This window comes from Anabrus simplex, chromosome 6 (assembly GCF_040414725.1).
Source record: "Anabrus simplex isolate iqAnaSimp1 chromosome 6, ASM4041472v1, whole genome shotgun sequence".
Lineage (NCBI taxonomy): Eukaryota > Metazoa > Arthropoda > Insecta > Orthoptera > Tettigoniidae > Anabrus > Anabrus simplex.
In genome coordinates this window covers 236,037,503-236,058,757 of record NC_090270.1, presented here as the reverse complement: position 1 = coordinate 236,058,757, position 21,255 = coordinate 236,037,503, and the positions used below count along the sequence as shown (strand labels likewise).

The 21,255-nt window shown below is 39.0% G+C and overlaps 1 protein-coding gene across 9 annotated transcripts in view; it reads right to left on the bottom strand.

Annotated features, from left to right (window-relative positions):
* LOC136876380 (ionotropic receptor 75a) overlaps positions 1-21,255 on the bottom strand; it is a 370,517-nt gene that overhangs the window by 111,506 nt on the left and 237,756 nt on the right. For all 9 annotated transcript variants that reach the window (XR_010860583.2, XR_010860582.2, XR_010860584.2 and 6 more), the window contains one exon: positions 17,602-17,694. Coding sequence is in view for 6 of the 9 variants with exons in the window: in XM_067150278.2 (XP_067006379.2) it covers positions 17,602-17,694 (93 nt within the window). In the remaining 3 variants the exon portion in view is untranslated. The remainder of the gene's footprint in view (positions 1-17,601; positions 17,695-21,255) is intronic.

Sequence of the window (21,255 nt, the reverse complement as noted above, 5' to 3'; positions counted from 1 at the left end):
ACTCTGCCCTTCCCTTTCTAACACCTGTCAAGTACACTTTATAATTTCCTATCTCTTCCTCATTATCTCCCCTTACCCGAATATCACTTACTCCTAGCACATCCAGATGCATCCTCTTTGCTGACTCAGCCAGTTCTACCTTCTTTCTTCCATAAGCCCCATTAATATTGATAGCTCCCCATCGAATTCTATTTCATTCGCCAAGTTGTTTCCAAGGAGTCCCTCGCCTGTCAAATGGGAGTGGGACTCCGTTTCTCCCATAGGTCTGAGGCATGCTTAAAATGTTCTGAGCTCGGTAAATTCATGAAGCAGGATGCTACCCTACTTGCACATAGTCCAAATGAGGATCTCTCCTGTAACGGGTTATGGACCACCGGTGAATTGTATAGTCCAAGCCACCTGAGCACAAGGAGGGCCATGGCTCAGAATATGTCCGAGATGCCCACTCCCATTCCATAGCAACTGGTATCCCGACTCTCAGGACCACTTACTAGGCCACTCAGCCGTTGCCCAAGGTTCACGTACTAGGACGTGACTACAGTAATCCACATGAACCAATTATTAAAATTAATGTTGTAATGGTCCACCTTTCAATTCTGTAATATGCAAAATTCTAAATTACATTAATTAGGGAATAGTTTTGGTCAAAACTGGCCATCTTCAGCCTTAATGTAAAACATCTAATAACTAAACAAATGTACATGCATACAACTGACATAAATCAAATGAAACAAATATATACAAATTAACATTAAAACCTGGGATGAAATTATGAGTAAATTTGAAAATAACTAGGTTCTAAATTCTTGCATCTTGAGTATGCTCATCATTGAGACTCTTTCATGTATTAATATTCACAGAACTGTTAGTTCTAACACTGCTAATCACTCATCATCATCATCATCATCATCATCAGTTTTCCACTCCAGTTGCCCGGGTGTGGTTTACGAGCATTCTCCACTTCTGTCTGTCCGTGTACCACTCTTCTCTCAAGACGACATCCCAGCTGACTCCTCTTGTTCCTATGTCTTCTTTCAATTGGTCCAGCTATCTCTTCCTAGGTCTTTCTACCAGTCATTTTCCGGCCACAGCTGTGTGTAGCCATTGTTTTGCTGTTCTTCTATCGTCCATTTGTTTGACATGGCCAAACCATTTCAAACAGGCCCTTGTCACTTTTTCATTCAGGGATGGGTACACACCAGCTTCCTCCCTTATTCTTTCATTCCTTACCCTGTCCCTTTTTGTCTTCTGTACCATAGTTCGTAGGAACTTCATTTCTGCGGCTTGTAGTTTGCTATCCACTTGTTGGGTTGTTGTGCAGGTTTCTAGGCCATATGTTATTATGGGGGTGAAGTATGATTGGAATAGAATCTGCTTTGATTTTAAGGGAACTTGTTCGTTCCAGAGGAGGTTCCGAACCTGATGGTCAAACTGAGCTGATTTTTGAATGCGGTTGTTAATCTCATGCTGTATTCTGTTATCACTTGAAATGATGTACCCAAGATATTTATATTGGTCTACTGTTCCCAGATGTGTACCTTCCAGCATTATTTTTCCTTTCTTCTTCTGCCTGTTGACAGACATAGTAACAGTTTTCGATTTATTTATTGTTAATCCGTGTGCTTTCAGATGTTCATTCCAGGTGTTCAGCCTCTCTTGGACTTCCTTTTCTGTATTTTCCCAAATTACCACATCATCTGCAAATGCAAATGCATTGATGCCCATATTGTTCTTCTGCTTAATTTCTTTCATGACTTCATCCATGACAGAGATAAAAAGTAAGGGTGAAAGGGTACTGCCTTGTTGCACTCCTTTAGTGGTTTGGAACCAATCAGAATTACCGTTTCCTATCTGTACACAACTGCAGCAGTCTTCGTAAAGCATTTTAACTTTCTGGATAAGCCCTTTGGGTACATTTTTCTTTCTTAAGCATTCCCATATAGTCTTCCTTGGAACACTATCAAATGCTTTTTCGAGATCCAAAAACACTAGTGTTAAGTCTTTGCCCTTCTCCCAATGCTTTTCTAACAGTATTCTAAGTGCAAATATGAGATCAGTAGCTGATCGGTGTTCTCTGAATCCATATTGTTCTTCCTGTAGTTGTGGTTCTATTATATTCCTTAGCCTTTTTTCAAGTATTTTCTCAAATATTTTCAAACCATGAGACAATAAAGTGATCCCTCTATAATTGCTACATTTCTTCCGGCTTCCTTTTTTTGAAGAGAGGTATTATTATTCCCTTTTTCCAATCATCTGGGACTTTCCTATTCTTCCATATTGCATTAATTACTCTATGAAGCCACTGTATTCCTATTGCACCAGTTGCTTTGATCATATCTGCACTGACTTCATCAAATCCTGTTGATCTTTCTTTGGACAATTATTCAATCGTAAGTTTTTGCTATTTTAGCCACCCTTTATTCTAGAGAAGTAAATTATGGTAACAAATTCAAATCACCCATATCATTTAGTTACTATTAAGGGCCATCTCTACTTCCTTCCATGTTGGCGGGCTCTCTTGGTCAGGCTCATCATTGCAGCTTAAACTGACCTGCGTGGTTACATCATTGGAATCTTTCCCAGTACTGTTGTATAAATTATCAAAATAGGATTTCATGATCTTCCTTATTTCTGTCTCTTCTCTAACTATGTTACCATCTGGTTCCTCTATTGCAGTTATGTATTCATTGTCTTTTCTTATATTTCGTATTGTTCGGTAAAGTAGTTTAGAATTAGCTTTGCTGTCTTGCTCTAGTTTATCTGTGAAATCAGTCCAAGCTTTCTGTTTTTCTTCGGCCACAATTTTCTTTACTCGTAGCTTCTGATCTCTGTATTTCTGCTGCAGTTCATTTACTCTAGATTCATTCCTTTGACTTCCTTTTTTTCATTTCTTTGTCTCTGGCTTTCCTGGTTTCATTTTACACTTTCACAGCAATCTTCACCCGATCGTTTCACCAAGGAGTTTCTTTTGCCTTCATTTTGCTATTAGTTTTACCACAAACTTCTACTGCAGCTCCGACAATGCTTTGAATCTAGTCCACTCGATGTTGCCTTCTTGTAATGCATCTGATGGTAATTTATTGGTCACATTTTTGGGTATTCAACTTGTTTCTCTGCCTTCTTTAGCTCCCATGTCTTGATTTTTGGTTTCCTGTATTTCTGAGGTCTATAAATTTCAATGTGCTTTATTGTTGCGAAGAGAAGTCTGTAGTCACTGTCCAGGCTTTCACTTGGTGTAACTCTGTCATCACATATGGTCTTTCCTGTTTCATTGTCTGATATAAAATAATCTATCAGAGTTTTAGTATCTCCATTCCAACTGTATTTTGTTAGTTTATGACTTAGCTGCTTCTGAAACCAACTGTTGTTTATTCTCAAGCCATTCCTTATGCATAGATCTAGAAGACTTTCTCCTTCTGGGTTCCTGTCTGCATAACCATGTGGACCTAGTACATTTTCATATCCAAGCCTGTCTGATCCAACTTGAGCATTTAGATCCCTCATTACTTTAATATTTTCCTCTCTTTCTATAGCTTCTTCTAAATCAGTTCGGAATTGTCCTTTTTCCTCTTCGTTACAGCCAGTCTGTGGGGCATACACCTGGACTACTGTCAGCACACTCTTGTTAAGAGAGATGTTCAACTTAATAATTTTTCATTAACATATATTACCTCACTGATGACATCAATGTCCTCTCTTAATATAAAACCTACACCATTTTTGGCTTCTGCTAATCACTACTTACTCAATTGTAAATGGAAACTGTTAAATGTTGATCCCGTAGTCCATCACCAAATCTATCTGAGTGGTGTTAGCCATATGCGAGTCATTGAATGCCACTGTAAATAACCACCAGCTGACGGAGAACTGTTAGATGGTGTTTCAACATCAATCAAAGTAATAAAATGAGATGCTCTCGTGGTGCTTGTTAATCATGCTGAAATGTTGTTGGACATTGTCAAGACGGCACATAAAGATGTGGTTAAAACAGATATATTGTGCCTGGTATAAAATTTGCAATTCATTGCGGTGCCCGTGAAGTTATCCTGAATAAATTAGATAAAATTCAATTAATGAATTGAATGAGAGAGTGTGTTATTTAGATGGCATAGGTTATATGAGACTTACCTCTCAATACAGCATGTGGTGTGTGGCCTATTGTTGTGTGTGCTTCAGACTAACTGTTGTGAGATTCAAATAAAAGGATGGTGGGGGGGCCAAGGAGGAGACGCAGAGCAAGGTGAGTGGGGAAGGGAAGGCCGAGAAAGAGAGGGGAGAGGGGAAGGGGGATTTAAGGTGGGGCTGAAGGATGTGGGAAAGGATGGCTGCTGAGGAAAAGTGCTGTGAATATTACAAAAAACTGAATTATGACTTGTTGGTTTGACATTTCTGAAAATGGGAATTAAAAGGTCAAAAAGGATATTTGGCTTTTCTGAAATTTCATTAAGATTATGATTTGGATTGAAATATTGATCTAAATGTATGAAGCAGCTTTTGGTAATGTTAAGGAGAGGCCCTTTGTTGCTGATTTTGAGAATTTCCATATCTTGTTGTATGTCTGCAAATTTGTGATTATAGTCATGCAGATGCTGTCCTACAGCATTTCAGGGCATTGACGTGTACCTTATATTAAAATTTCTCTCGGTCTGTCTGACCTGAGAGGAATTACAACTGTTGCAAATGATCCTGTATACTCCTGATTTTGAATAACTATTGAACTTGTTTATGGATGTGGCATTATGTAAGACTTGTGTGTTCCTATTGTTTGTTTTGAAAACTACTTTTACAATGTGCTTTTTAAAAATGTTGGTGACTTGGTAGGTTTGTTCATTGAAGGTAGAGATAGAAAGGCAGGATTTGTTTTTCTTCTCTTTTTTCAAGGTGGTAGAAGGGTGGTATTTATATTTATTCCCTAATTAATGGAATTTAGAATATTGCATATCACAGTATTGAAAGGTGAACCATTACAACATTAATTTTAATAATTATATTGTAATTACAATTCAAAACGGATCAGAACCATGAAGTTTATATCCTATGACTTAAAACATTAGACCACCTGTCTTCTACAATTCCCCTCTTTCCTTCACATCTCTCTTTTACACCTACTGTGTCCTGTACATTGTTTGAGGGAGGCCTACTTTCCTTCTTGTCCTCTGAGAGAATCCTAATTATCTCTCTCAAACTCTCCAACTCCTCCCTCATACTCCTTAATGCCTGGCCACACTCACAGTTCCTACACTTGCACTCCATAGCCTTTCTTTACTAAATAATGAAAGAAGAAAAAAAAAAAAAAAGATAACTTATTCTGCGCAAAATAAAAATGAAAGGAAAGAAATATTGTCTAGGATAGTTCACAAAGATCACACAACAATAAGGTAATTAATATAGGCTACTACTCCACTACAATACTACTTGGGGGCTGATGACCTTGATGTTAGGTCCCTTTAAATAACAAGCATCATCATCATCATCATCATCATCATCATCATCGTCATCGTCATCATCATCATCACCACAATACTACTTAGTTGTACGATTTTTTATTCCTACAATACCATAGCAGGATGAAAATTGCTGTTAATTACTGGAAACAGAGAATAATACACAAGAATTACACAATTCTAAACTGCAGTTAAGTCTACCCTAATTACTACAAGAGAATTCTAGTAAGAGATTTACTACAGATACCACAGGTACTTTACTACACAAATATTTCACAGTAATAGAATAAACATACTGTTTTCTAATAAGATACTATAACACACTACAATAATTTTAAACTACATTTGTATTCTAACTACCTAAACAGGTTATTACTAAGCACAAACAGAAAAAGACATTACAATTAGAGTTCATATTTTGGAAGACTACTCTAAATAATAGAATAAGCACTCTAATTTCTAATAAGTTATTCTTCTTCTTCCTCTTCTTTTATGACCACATAGGATCACTTTAGTCAGTCCGTCGTTCAGGTCTCTTTGAAGGGGTTGTTCGGGCTTTGCGGTCCTCCCAGTACTTCTTCAGACGCTCCGATCTTCGTGCCCTTTCCTCAGTTGAAAATGTGCGTGTTGTTGGTTTGTTTTGTGTAAGGGCAAAGCGGAGGTTTGTATTCTTGAGTTTTGTATTCAATTTTATCTTATTTGTGGTGTCTTCTGTTGTAAGGCATATTTCCTTCAGATCCTCTCTTACTTCTCTGATCCATTTACATCCTGTTGTGGTATTTTTTGAGACGAGATTGTGTTGTACTAGTTGTTTTTAGAAGTCTCGAATCCTGCATCCTCATGATATGTCCAAAGAATCCCAGTCTCCTCTTACGCATAGTATCTGTAATGGGTTCTAGCTCTTTGTACACGACTTTGTTAGGTATTAACCGCCACTGTCCCTTTCTGGTATTTTTTGTTGATGCAGGTTCTTCCAATCCTCCTTTCAATTTTCTGAAGTCTGTCAGTCTTTGATTGTTTATTCAGGTAAAAGAGTGTTTCTGCTGCATATGTAGCTTCTGGTTTTATAACTATGTTGTAGTGTTTTATTTTTGTATTTATTGACAGACATTTCTTTTTGTAGATATCCCATGTTAATTTTTGTGCTTTAGCTAATCTATTTGTTCTTATTTGGATTGAGATTTTTTCATTTAGGTTATGTGTTATTACTTCTCCAAGATATTTAAATTGAGTTACTATTTTGAGTTTATTACCATTTATGGTGACTTCTTTTAGCTGTGTTGGTTTTTGCGGCATAATTTCTGTTTTTTCAAATGATATTTTGAGGCCAATTTTATTTGCAATGTTTTGAAGTTCTATTATCTGGGTTTTTGCTTCTTTTATGTCCACTGCTAGTAATGCTAAATCGTCAGCAAAACCCAGGCAATTTGTTTTGATTTTTCGGCCAATCTCTATTTTGGGAGGCCATTTCCTAAACCATTCCCTCATTACCATTTCTAGAGCACAGTTAACACATTGCTGTCCGGCCCATCTGACGTATAACTGGCCCCTGTGGCCGGAAGGTTTTGGCAGAGAAATGGAGTTATTGCAGGGTATCATAATTTAATAATTTTGGGTCCATTTACAGTTATATCTGTCCACTTTAATGTTTTTGGTGAGATTTTATTCTAGTAATGATATCTGTTTGATTCCTCCACCATATACGCCAACAAATCATTACAAATGAACAACTTGACATCATAACCTATATTTTCAGGTTCACTCGGCGAAATTTTAACGCCAGGCGTCCACGAGAAAGACTACAAAAACAGTATAATACCCCGTTAGGCCACTCACTGCCAGAAATAGGGAGAATGTTATCAATAGTACTTATATCTAGACCATCTGTGCAATCTGAAGGAACAGGTCATTGTTCACATGGTGCAATAAACGTGTCATTCACCGCATCACTTTCTCTGGCACTAGAATTATCATTAGACAATTCATATTCACTCTTCTCACAATCACGGGAAACATATGACAAATTATCAGGGTATAATTCATGTATAATATCACCACTAGTCAGTCCATTGGTTTTGTTTACCGGCGCTGCCATATTTGTTTACTAGCATTGATGGATACACGGAAGATATTCGAAGGCAAAAACAAATGCCACTGACGGACTAAAACAGGCAAAGCCAGTACTAAAAGAAGCGGAGATTTTCTACCATTTAGATACATCAACGATAATCTCGAAATAGTTCCTCAATAACCGTTAGATGGCATCAGAAGACAGACTTGCACCAACACGTATTCATACGTGATCGGCTGCAGAGCACCATGCTTGCAAGCACGTATTCATACATGAGCGGACAGCATTGTGTTAAATAATAGTGGTGAGAGCCCATCTCCCTGCCGTAGCCCAGTTTTAATTTCAAATGTGTCTGATGTTTCACCCCTAAACTTCACTTTGGATTTGGTGTTGGTGAGAGTCAATTTTATCATGTTTATTAATTTGGGGTGTAGTACAAGGTGTCTTAACATTTTAAACAGAGATTCTCTATGGATGCAATCATAAGCTTTCTTGAAATCTACAAATGTTATCACCATATCTCTGTTTCTTCTCCTGTTATAGTCCATTATCAACTTAAGACTCATGATCTGATCAGGACAGCTCCTCCAGGATCTGAAACCTCCTTGATATTCTCCTAGTTCTTTCTCAAGTAAACTTATCCTATTAAGGATGATTATTGAAAATATTTTGTATGTTATGTCTAGGAGCGAGATTCCCCTGTAGTTATTAGGATCGGTTTTATCTCCTTTTTTGTGCAGTGGATGAATGAGGGCTGTTGTCCAGTGTTCTGCTAGTTCTTCTTTAATCCAGATAGAGACAAGTTGTTGATGGAGGGCAACTTTTGCTGATGTTCCTGCATATTTCCAGATTTCCGCAAAGGTCTGATCTTCTCCTGGCGCTTTGTAGTTTTTTAATTTATTCAGAGCTTGGTAGACTTCCTTTATTGTGGGGGGATTGATGTTCTCTGATGATGTTTTTGTCGGGGTGCTGGTGTCCAAATGAAGGAGTTCTGTAGGTTTCTCACAATTTAAAAGCTTGTTGAAATGTTTAGCCAGAATTTCTGCATTGTCTTTATTGTTATGGGCCAGCTTACCATCTTCATCCTTCATCAGTAGGGTCGGGGGTTCATATTTTTGGAGCTGCTTTCTGAAGGTTTTGTAGTAGTCCCTTGATTGAGTTTTATTGAATTGTTCTTCAATTAACTGCAGGGTGTCCTTATGATGTTGTCTTTTTATTCTTCTTAAGACTTGGGTAGTTTCTTTTCTCTGTTTTACTAGATTTTGATAGGATATTTCTGTTTTTTGGGACTGATGTAATAGCCATGCCTGATGTCTTTTCTCCACTGTTTCATCACATTCACTGTTCCTAATAAGTTATTATAATACACTATAATACACTATAATAATTTTTAAACTATGTTCTGATGTATCCTAATTACAATAGGTTATTACTAAGCACAAATTTCAATTAGGCCTGAAGTAAGATATTTGCAAGAACTACCGGTACTCAAGGATTACCAACATGTAGACAGATTAATATTAGTACTAATTTATCCAATATGCTGCAATAGAAATGAAACCTGCCATTTGCACAAAAATACACATGAATGTAACAGATAAGGTACTATCTAATATACCATATCTACACTACAGTTCTCAACTGAAATGTGATTATTGCAGATGGTGGATTACTATTATTTATCCTACTCCGCGGGACGGAGAGTAAAAGTGTCCTTAAATGCTGAATAGGTCTCGGTGTTATTTAAAAAAAATAAACAAGACTGGGTGTCATTGAGGAGTTTAAATCAGTTTAAATCAGCAAAGGGGAAGAAACTAAGATTTTACGGTTTGAAGTTGGCTTGCTAATTACAAAAGTTGATTTAAATTTCAGTTCATCCTTAAAGGTTACTCCAAGATAGCGAATCTGATCACCATGCTAACAATGGAATGGTATATGTATCATTGACTCTTTTAGGGTCAAGTCTACTTCTTTTTTTAAATTTTTTAAAATTTTTGCTAGTGGCTTTACGTCGCACCGACACAGATAGGTCTGGTGATGATGGGATAGGAAAGGCCTAGGAGTTGAAAGGAAGCGGCCGTGGCCTTAATTAAGGTACAGTCCCAGCATTTGCCTGGTGTGAAAATGGGAAACCATGGAAAACCATCTGCAGGGCTGCCGACAATGGGATTCGAACCCACTGTCTCCCAGATAGTCTACTTCTTTATCAGACATATATGAGTCCTGCTGTGCTAAACAGTCTCTCTGTAAAGACTGTTGTTAGTGGTATACATAAATATTTCACAGCTAATTTTCTCAGCTTTGGTAAATTTGCATTTTCTTTTCCAATAATCAAAACTATTTGAAAGGGGGCTGACAAATCATATATGATGTATGTAGTGATTACTTCCTGGAACATGTAAATTGACAATATAAGTACCTAGGAGTTAATATAAGGAATGATCTTCATTGGGGTAATCTCATTGACAACGTTGTAAAGAAAGGTTACAGATCTCTTCACATGGTTATAAGGGTATTTATAGGTTGTAGTAAGTAGTTAGTGTATGGGACCCACATCAGGACTACTTGATACAAAAACTGGAAAATGAAAGGAAAGTAGTATGATTTGTTCTTGGTGATTTCTGACAAAAGAGTAGTATTACATAACTGTAAGGATATAAAGGAACGCCAAGTGTTCGGCGGCGATAAATAGCCTGACCCACTATAAGGGCAAATGGCTAATGGCGAAGGAGTCCTTATAGAAGGAATTGGGCCCTCAGTGGAGGAAATGCCACTGAAACCCCATATCAACTGTAGCGTCTGTATTCTAGAGGAGCGGCTACAAAAGGTGTCTGTTCTCCATGTTAGGAGTGGCCTACAAGTTTCGACTGGCAGTAGCTCTAAAATGCCTTTGGGAGTGGTGAACCCATCGTAATAAAAACCTATATGATGACAAGTGTACTGAAGCCTTGGAATATGCTAGGGCATTCCCCACAAGTGATGTGCAATTCTTGTGATGCTGGGAGAAATGTGAGAAATGTGAGAAATGGGTGACCAGCAACCAAATACAAATACACTGACTGACAGAGCAAATGCAACACCAAGGAGGAGTGGTTCAAAAGGGATGAAAGTTGGGGAAAAAACAGAGACGGCACGGACGAATAATTGATGTTTATTTCAAACCGATATGCAGGTTACACAATGCGCACGGCATCGACTCAGTAGGATGTAGGACCACCGCGAGCGGCGATGCACGCAGAAACACGTCGAGGTACAGAGTCAATAAGAGTGCGGATGGTGTCCTGAGGGATGGTTCTCCATTCTCTGTCAACCATTTGCCACAGTTGGTCGTCCGTACGAGGCTGGGGCAGAGTTTGCAAACGGCGTCCAATGAGATCCCACACGTGTTCGATTGGTGAGAGATCCGGAGAGTACGCTGGCTACGGAAGCATCTGTACACCTCGTAGAGCCTGTTGGGAGATGCGAGCAGTGTGTGGGCGGGCATTATCCTGGTGAAACAGAGCATTGGGCAGCCCCTGAAGGTACGGGAGTGCCACCGGCCGCAGCACATGCTGCACGTAGCAGTGGGCATTTAACGTGCCTTGAATATGCACTAGAGGTGACGTGGAATCATACGCAATAGCGCCCCAAACCATGATGCCGCGTTGTCTAGCAGTAGGGCGCTCCACAGTTACTGCCGGATTTGACCTTTCTCCACGCCGACGCCACACTCGTCTGCGGTGACTATCACTGACAGAACAGAAGCGTGACTCATCGGAGAACACGACGTTCCGCCATTCCCTCATCAAAAGTCGCTCTAGCCCGGCACCATGCCAGGCGTGCACGTCTACGCTGAGCGGACGCCGGGAGTGCAGGCCTCCTTCAACCAATCGACGGGAAATTGTTCTGGTCGATATTGGAACAGCCAGGGTGTCTTGCACATGCTGAAGAATGGCATGACGTGGCATGCGGGGCTGCCACCGCTTGGCGGCGGATGCGCCGATCCTCGCGTTTTGACGTCACTCGGGCTGCGCCTGGACCCCTCGCACGTGCCACATGTCCCTGCGCCAACCATCTTCGCCACAGGCGCTGCACCGTGGACACATCCCTATGGGTATCGGCTGCGATTTGACGAAGCGACCAACCTGCCCTTCTCAGCCCGATCACCATACCCCTCGTAAAGTCGTCTGTATGCTGGAAATGCCTCCGTTGATGGCGGCCTGGCATTCTTAGCTATACACGTGTCCTGTGGCACACGACAACACGTTCTACAATGACTGTCGGCTGAGAAATCACGGTACGAAGTGGGACATTCACCAACGCCGTGTCCCATTTATCGTTCGCTACGTGCGCAGCACAACGGCGCATTTCACATCATGAGCATACCTCAGTGACATCAGTCTACCCTGCAATTGGCATAAAGTTCTGACCACTCCTTCTTGGTGTTGCATTTGCTCTGTCAGTCAGTGTACATCAAGATACCCACCATCAATGTAGTGACTGTAACAGGCAAAGTGGAAGAAATTGTAGATTTTATGGTTGAAAAAGATATAGCATTACTGGGAATCAGTGAGACCAAATGGAAAGGAAAAGGTGAGAGGAAACTATAGTGGAGAAAGAGAAGCCAAAATTGTTGTAGGTCTCATAATTAGAAAAGACCTAAAGGAATACTTAGAATTGGTGGAAAACATAAATGACAGGTTGATTAAGGTCAGATTGAAACTTGAAACTGGTGTTACAGATATAATTCAAGGGTATGCTCCACAAACAGGAAATACAGATACGGATCTAGAGGAATACCTTGAATATCTTGGAGGCCATACACAGGACAAACATGTTGTGATCATAGGAGACATAAATGCCCAAGTAGGTCAGGAAAGAAAAGAAGATGAAGAGATTATACAACCATTTGGATATGGGAAGAGAAACAAGGCTGGAGATATTTTGGTAGACTTTTGTAAAATAAATGAGCTGATCATTGGTAACACATGGTTTCAAAAGAAAAACAGTCAGAAGATAAAAGGATATAGTTGGAATAACAAAATCAAAACTCTGATAGATTACATTTTGGTCAAGAAAAGTAACAGGAAAATGTTGGTAGATGTAACAGCCCTTCTAAGTAAATCTTTTGAAGGAGATCACAGAGTTGTGACAGCTAAGTTAAAGATGGGAAAGATATAAAGGATGGCTGAGTTTAGGGACAGAAAGCTAAGGGTGTGGAAATTGCAGGAGAAGGAAATAAACGCAGAGTTCCAGACACACATTAAAACAAGTATACCTAAGGAATACATTGGAAGGGTCGAAGAAGAATGGGCGTACTTTAAAACAGTCATGGTGGAGTCTGCAGAAAAGACCTCTGGAAGAGAATCAGGAAGAAATGCTCCGATGGAATGGCAGGGTAAAAGATATAGTTAAACAGAAGGAACAAGCTTGGAAAAAATGGCTGAGAAACAGAGTAACAGAATGTAAAACAGAATACAGGCACTTCAAGAACGAGTGCTCCAAGGTGGTTCAAGAAAGGAAAAAAGAAAATCCTGGCAAAAATTCACTGAATCTCTGCAAGAAGATACAACCGTAAGCAAAAGATCTTATTCCAGTAGGTAAAAAAGAAGAAAAACCCAGGTGAAGGTGGTAGTTCCATTAAAAATGAATAGGAGGAAGTGATGACACAGAAGCAGGATATATTGCAGAGGTGGGGAAAATACTTCGAACAGCTTTACAATATGCAAAATAACTTGGTACAAGGAGAAATCGAAGAATCAAATTTAGTGCAGATCGAAGATAAGGAAAACAAAGTGTCCATGGCAGAGATTGTGTGGGCCATTAAAAGATTGAAACAAGGCAAGACAGCTGGAATTGACAAGGTCACCATAGAAATGGTAATAGTAGCAGGAGGAGCAGTTGGTCTACAGTGGTTGTATAGACTCTTCAGAGTGATATGGAGAGAAAATAATGTTCCAAAAGAGTGGACGAAAAGGGTCATTATATTAATTTTCAAGAAAGAAGACAGGAAGCAATGTGAAAATTACAGCTAAGATACTTGAAACAATCTTGGATAAACAAATAAGAGATAGAATAGAGGGAAAATTGGCAGAACACCAGTATGGATTCAGAAGAGGCAGGTCCACATTTGACCCAATATTTACATTGCATTAAATGATGGAAAGGTATTGGGAAAATGGAAAGGACATGGTAGTAACTTTTCTAGATATTGAAAAGGCATATGACAGTGTCATATTTTGGTATGGAAAACATTGACAGAGGCACAGACTGCTAATAAAATAAATCAGATGGTAATAGCATTGTATCAAACTTGTGAAAGCTGTATTAGAACCAAAGTGAGTCAAACAGAATGGTTCAGAGTTGAGACAGGATTAAGACAAGGAAGTGTACTGTCTCCCTTATTCTTCATTATCATCATGGATAGAATTCTATATAATATCAAGGAGAAGATGATGGGCAAGCAAGTAAAGTCTATGCTTTTTGCTGATGATAATTGAAGTTTGGGGAGAAAATGAAGATGAAGTACAGACACAAGTTTATTAATGGCATGAGGAGATAAGAAATTTTGGAATGAATATTAGTACTACAAAAAGCAAGACTTTGATCATGACAAGAGTTACAGAAAATCCAGGGGAGTGATAAAAATATGAAATGAACTCTTGAAGTAGTGAACATTTTTAAATATTTGGGCAGCATAATGTCACAAGATGGAAAATTGGATGGAGAAATTGATTTAAGAATACAGCAGTCTGCAAGTTTCTACCAGTGTGCGAGAGACATTGTATGGAACAAAGATGTGCCAATGAAGTGCAAGAAGGTTTTATACTCATCCTATTATAAACCTATACTGACCTATGCTTCAGCAGCCTGGATGGCGACTAAGCAGAACCAAAGTAAGATACAAGCAGCTGAAATGAGGTTCTTGAGGAGCATACAGGGAAAGACAAGATGAGATAGAATACAAAATGAGGAAATAAGGAGAAGATTGGGAGTGTGTAACCTTCAAGAAGAGATTGATATAACAAAGCTAAAATGGTTTGGACACATGATGAGAATGCCAGGAGACAGAATACCAAAGAGAACATTCATGGATACAGGAGACTGGAATGAGGCCTAGGGGACATGCTAGAATGAGGAGGAGCTCTGTTGTGGACTGTATTGCAAATAGAGGAGTCGGCAGCAATAAAGTACTAGAAGAGGAATGAAGGAAAGATCGAGTAAGATGGAGGGCTTTGGTGCACTACCCTACCTAGAGAGAATCTGGAAAAGGGAATGGATGATCAGTAAGAAGAAGAGGAGTAAATATGTAAAGGAGATGGCATATAAATTTCTGGTACCAGTGTATGGGACCCACACCAGGACTACTTGATACGAGAACTGGCAAACGAAAGGAAAGCAGTATGATTTGTTCTTGTTGATTTCTGACAAAAGAGTAGTATTACATAAATGTTGCAAACTTTGGGCTGGGAAGACTTGGGAGTAAGGAGACAAGATGCTCGACTAAGCACTATGTTCTGAGCTGTCAGTGGAGAGATAGCATGGAATGACATTAGTAGACAAATAAGCTTGAATGGAGTTTCCAAAAGTAGGAAAGATCCTAATATGAAGATAAAGTTGGAATTCAAGAGGTCTAATTAATGCAAATATTCATTTATAAAAAGAGAAATTAGCAACTGGAATAATTTTTCTATGGAGATGATTGACAAATTTCAGATTTTCTAAAAGTCATTTAAGAAAATATTTGGTAAACAACTGATAGGGAATATTCCACTTGGGTGACAGACCTAAATGCAGTTCCATGGTCAGTCAGTTGGTCGGTCGGTCAATTGGTAAAGAGCTCAGTTGCAAGATTATATTATTGAGTAGAGTAGGCAGTAAGGATTGTTGGAATTAAAATGCGATACAAATTTGTTCTGAGAAAAATGGTTTTTGTTAGCCCTGATCATTCGAGAGTATGGTTATTTTAAATTTTACATACTCCCCTAACAAGTCTTTGCATACACCTGGTTAAATACTACAGTAGACTCCTAGTTTGGCTTTGATTAGTTCGGTCACTGGAAAGTCCGGCTGGCACCTGTCCTTGAATCACGCTTCCCTCACAAAGAAATTGTGCAAACTGTTATTCAGCTGGACAAAGAAGTCCAGGGTGGGTGAGAAGTCCCTGTACCCCTGTAACTGTTTAGTATCAAATGTTATTTATGTTATGTTACTTACGTATTAAGTGTCTAATATATCTGAATGTCCCCCATTATGCTGTAAACACAGTTCTATACGCCTCCATATTATTCTTGACTTATTTCTGAGCATGTCTGGTGTTATAGTGCAAAATGTATCCTCAACAGCATTGCACAGTTCTTCGTTTGTAGCATAACGACATACAGATACATGCACCTTAATGACTTTCCATATGAGTTGTCAGGTGTGGTGAGGGCAGGACTTCTTGGTTGCCATTTCAAAGGAGCTTTGTGTTGCTAGAGAACCATGACCTCTCCACCGTCCTGGGAAATGTTCATTTAGGAACTCGCGTACTGCAAAAGCATAGTGAGCAGGCGTTCCGTCTTGCTGCAACCATTTATGTGTTCTGCGAAGGCCCTTTCATCAAGCTGGGGTATTAACCATATTTGTAACATGTACAAATAATTTGCGCTATTCACAATCCCTTCAAAAAAGTACTGTTCAAGTAGATGTTTTGATGTCATAGCTGCCATTATCAATACATAAGGCAGGTTCCTTTCTTACTCAACTCTGTAATGAGGATTCTCTGTGACCCACACAACAACATTTCTAACACGTGAGCTGCAATAAATAGCACATTCATCTGAAAACATAACCTTAGCACAGCTGACTGCATTTGGGAATTTAGTTAGTAAAGCACAGCATGCTAAACACGCTCATTCCTGTCTCTATCCGATAATTAATTTACAAACATTGGTCGAAAATGTCTGCACTTAAGTTCTTTTTTAATGTAATCTTGCATTGTTGTCCTCAGTATACCAAGTTCCGAAACATGGTTATGCTGATGTAAAAATACAATGGTTTATTATAATCAACCTATTCAATACACCTATTCCTTCCACTCTGCGGCCTGTCTTTAACACTGTCTGAGGCAAAAATGCATCTGCCCCAGTCGATAAGTGTTGCTTTTTACGGTGGAGCCTTCTTAAATCTTTCCTGGAATGCTCCCTTAATCTGTTTCATTGTCTGCCCTGTGTGTTGTCAGTACATAATTATGTATTGAATAGGTGGATTGTAATAAACCATTGTATTTTTACATCATAACTGATCTTCAATACGGGTTCTAAGATGAGAATAGTTACTTGTAAGGCATGTTTACGCGTCAACTTCAGAGGAGATTTACAATCGAAGCACAGACTCCAGCACATGCTTTTTCTTGTCTCTTCTTCCTTCCATTCTGTGGCCTGTCTTTAACACTGTCTGAGGCAAAAGTGTGTCTGCCCCAGTCGATAAGTGTTGCTTTTTACGGTGGAGCCTTGTTAAATATTTCCTGGAATGCTCTCTTAATCTGTCTCATTGTCCACCCTGTGTGTTGTCATTCATACACCCACATACTTTCCACTAACCTCTCCTCAATAGTATAACTCTTACCGCTCACATCTGCCATGGCTTCACACTAACACTCGACTGTGACAATATGTATTCCAACACTTGATTCCAACAATTAATAAGTAATATAGCCACCAACCTGCATAAATAACATACACAATATAGCTACCAACATCCATAAATAACATAGCATAAATAACATTTGATACCAGTTACAGGATTCGGGGACTTCTCGCCCACCTTGTAGCAGAAGTTGATGATGAAGAAGAAGAAAATGAAGAGGGTGAGTACACTAGACAAAGACACATTAATACTACTTGTCTTATAATTGGTTCTTTATTTATGTACTGTATTTCACTTAAGATAAATATTGATATGTATAGCATATTGTCCACTAGTCCGGCCGTTCGTTAGTCCGGTCTAGGGTCCGGTCCCAAGTTGGCCGAACTAGAAGGAGTCTACTGTACTGCTATATAACACACACGTAGACTTATGCCTGCAAACTTATGTTATGACAATATTCTTGTACCAGAACCATACCTGTGAGACAGAATCAAAGCCATGCTGCAGGTTGAACAATAATGGTGCTTCCTCCAGCTCATGAAGCTTACAGGACACAGGATTTGGCTCACTCTATAAACAGTCAATATGTGCAATTAAATCTCTACTCTAAGAAATGCTATCCATTTTACAAAAAACTAAAGGTGATGTTGCAGGTGAGAAAGGAAAATTAGTTTTCAGTTTGAGAGAATAAAATTTTTTTGAAATAGCTAGCTGTAAATGGTTGAAAAATGGAATTTAGCATAATGAGGTTTGAGATGATTTTTGCTTATAATAAGGCTCAAGTCAACTCAGTAACAACATCCAGCCCACAGACCCGATTAACTTGTGAAGACTATGTGAAAATATGTAATACGAGAACTGGTGCCACGTCTTTTGTACCCATATATTAATTTTTCTCCTAAATTTTGAACACTTTTTATAGGAAAAACTCAGGTTTTATTTTATTCAGTAATCTATCTATATTCAGAATATGTTACTTTTTACTGTTCATGAACTCCTTCATGCACTAAAAAATTTAGCTTTTTTGGGTACAGAAATGAACATACAAACATTAACTATAAAATTTAGAGTTTGTTCAGACAGTAAATATCAATATTTCATGGAAGCATCACTATATTTATAAAGAATAAGAACAGAAGAAGCACTGCAGTCATTTAAAACTCAAGGTACTGATCCAGGGAGCAGGTATGGTTGTTCAAAGTTCACTGTTACACTAATCATTTACAACAGCACACTCCACGCATTGATAGCATATGGGAGTCATGTGTTGTTTACATATCATAGTTTTACACGTGTAACACACTGTTTTTGTTTTTCTCTCCACACTAGAGAGGCAATACCCTTATACTGTCACGGATTTTTTCAGTGGAGGTCCATACAAGGAAGTGTCTTTTTTGACTAAATGAGGAGGGCTGTTAATAACTGCTGGGCATTTCATGTGATTGAGAACCATTTCTTCAGACAGCTGTTTCAGAAATTCTCATCTGATGACATTGTGAGGGTTTTTATATTGATAGATAAGAACAACATTTAACATGGCATAAAATAGAATAAACCACCAGCATCTGCTCATGCATCCACCACCAGTATCTTCTTCTGATTACTTTTCTGAAAATATTTCATCAGTTAGACTTTTAATGTGTGCCTGTCTCTTTTTCCAATCCATCTTCACTACCTTTTTTCTTTTTTTTACAAGTTGTTTTACATCGCACAGACACAGATAGGTCTCATGGCAACAATGGGATAGGCAAGGCCTAGGAGTGGGAAAGGAAGAGTCCGTGGCCTTAATTAAGGTACAGCCCCAGCTTTTTCCTGGTGTGAAAATGGGAAACCACGGAAAACCATCTTCAGGTTTGCCGACAGTGGGGTTCAAACCCACTATCTCCCAGATGCAAGCTCACACCTGCGTGCCCCTAACCGCACGGCCAACTTGCCCGATTTTGCTACCTCTTGAAGCAACACTAACTACCAGCGATGGAAGAAAAAAATGTTACACGAGCACTGGCACCATGGGTATTTTTGATTCAGGAGGAACTCGTATAAAGTAATAACTTCACCTCTGGGAACAGAATTAATTTGCGAACATGTGCAGTGTGTAATTCAAGGTCAAGAAGGAAAGTACTGAAAGCTACTGAAAATTTGAGTTTTTCTTAGAGGAAATATGAAGCAATTTTAATGGATAGGGTTGAAATAACCCATACACCAGTCTTTGCAGATTTAATTATCTAACACTCTAACATTAATCAACAAGAGAGTTCTCTTAGCTTCTCTCACCTCAATCCTCCAATTTCCAACCTACTCGCGGTGCCCTTGTTAAGCCAAGCAACCCAGTGGAAGGCTGGGTAACCGACCCCAGTGGGAAACTGGATTGGTGAGCCAATGGATTTGGGGGCAGTGGAAGGCAACGGGAAACCACCACTGTACTTTTCCCTCGACAGCCCCATGATGGCTTTGCTTAATTCCAAATGTTCTGGAGTAAGTCTCCCAGTCAGATCTCCCGGGGAGACAGGATTGAGAGAAGCCCCTATTTTAATCCATCAAAGTAAATTCTCTATGTGAGTTATTAGAAGGATTGCAACATGGAACATCCACGGTGCCCTACATCCAGGGAAACTTGCAATAATAGAAAGAGAAATGAGTTCACATGATGTGGATAACCTTGGCCTTAGTGAGACTCATTGGAAAGGACATGGACATTTTGTTACTCATGGAAGGAATACTGTATATTTTTCGGGAAGCGACGATATGAGTCAAAATAGTGTTGCAATTGTTGTTCCTGGAAAACTGAACAATACTATCCCAGGCTATGAACCCATCAGTGATAGAATCATTACCATCAAACCGAACGCTTCCCCTTGCAGGATTAATATTATCCAGGTCTATATTCCTACAGCTGCAGCATCAGATGCTGAAATAGAAGAGTTCTATGAAGAATTAGAACATACCATCAATCTGTTTGCAAATAGGGAAATTGCAATAATCCAAGGTGACTTCAATGCTAAGATTAGGGGCACTACTGGAGACACAGACATCAGATCTGTGATTAGTCGTTATGGCCTAGGCGAAAGGAATGAACGACGAAAACAGCTACTGGAGTTTTGTGTTGGTAATGACATGGTAGTTTGCAATACCCTCTTCCAGCATCACCCAAGTTGTCTGTACACTTGGATATCACCTGGTGATAGAGTCAGGAATCAGATTGATTTCATCTTGGTGAGACAAAATTGAAGACATCTGTTCTAGGTTGTAAGACCTTTCCTGGAGCAGAATGTGGCAGTGACCATAATCTGTTGTCCATGAAAATACGGCTAAAACTAAAAGTCCCTAAGAAGATAAGAGCAAGACAGGTTAGAATCAATAACCAGGAATCTCTTGCATGCTTCAGGAAACTTGTATGGACAAAGCTCCCAGATTTGCTACTAAAAGAAGAAGAATCACATTGTCAGACATGGGACAGAATAAAAGAGATTGTCTCCTCACCTCTCCCAGAGTCAGCTAGGAGGACACTTAGTGCAAAACATCCCTGGATATCAAACAACTGATTGAAGAAAGAAGTAGTCTGAAGAAACCTGGTAACCAATCCATTCAGGATGAAAATAGGTACAGGATCCTGTGTAGAGAGATACAGCGTAATTGTAGGAATGATAAATCACAGTTCATCCACAGCGTTTGCGAGGATATAGAACAAAACCAGAACCAAAATCAAACAAAGGATCTCTTCAACAAAATCAATAGCATTACTCATCAATTTAAACCACACACATGGTGTATAGAAGTGATAAAAATCATTGTTATCCGTATTGAAGATACTGAATGTAGGAAGCTAAAAGGTTTGTTTTATCACCTATTCAATACATAAAAATTTTACAAATTAGGAATTTATTATTGATTCCACTTGAGACATGTTTCGCCCTTCATTGAGGGCATCATCAGTCAAATTATCACCTCAAGGCAAAAAATCAGGTACCTGGTTAGTAGTTGACATGCACAAATTAATACATATTATTAATACACATTACAAAATTAAGTATGAGAAACAGTTGTACAATAGTGATGGTTGAACATATAGGTTTATAGAATAAGAAGTCAGCACCAATGCGAAAAATTAAAATAGTAGAGTTCGGCAGTGGT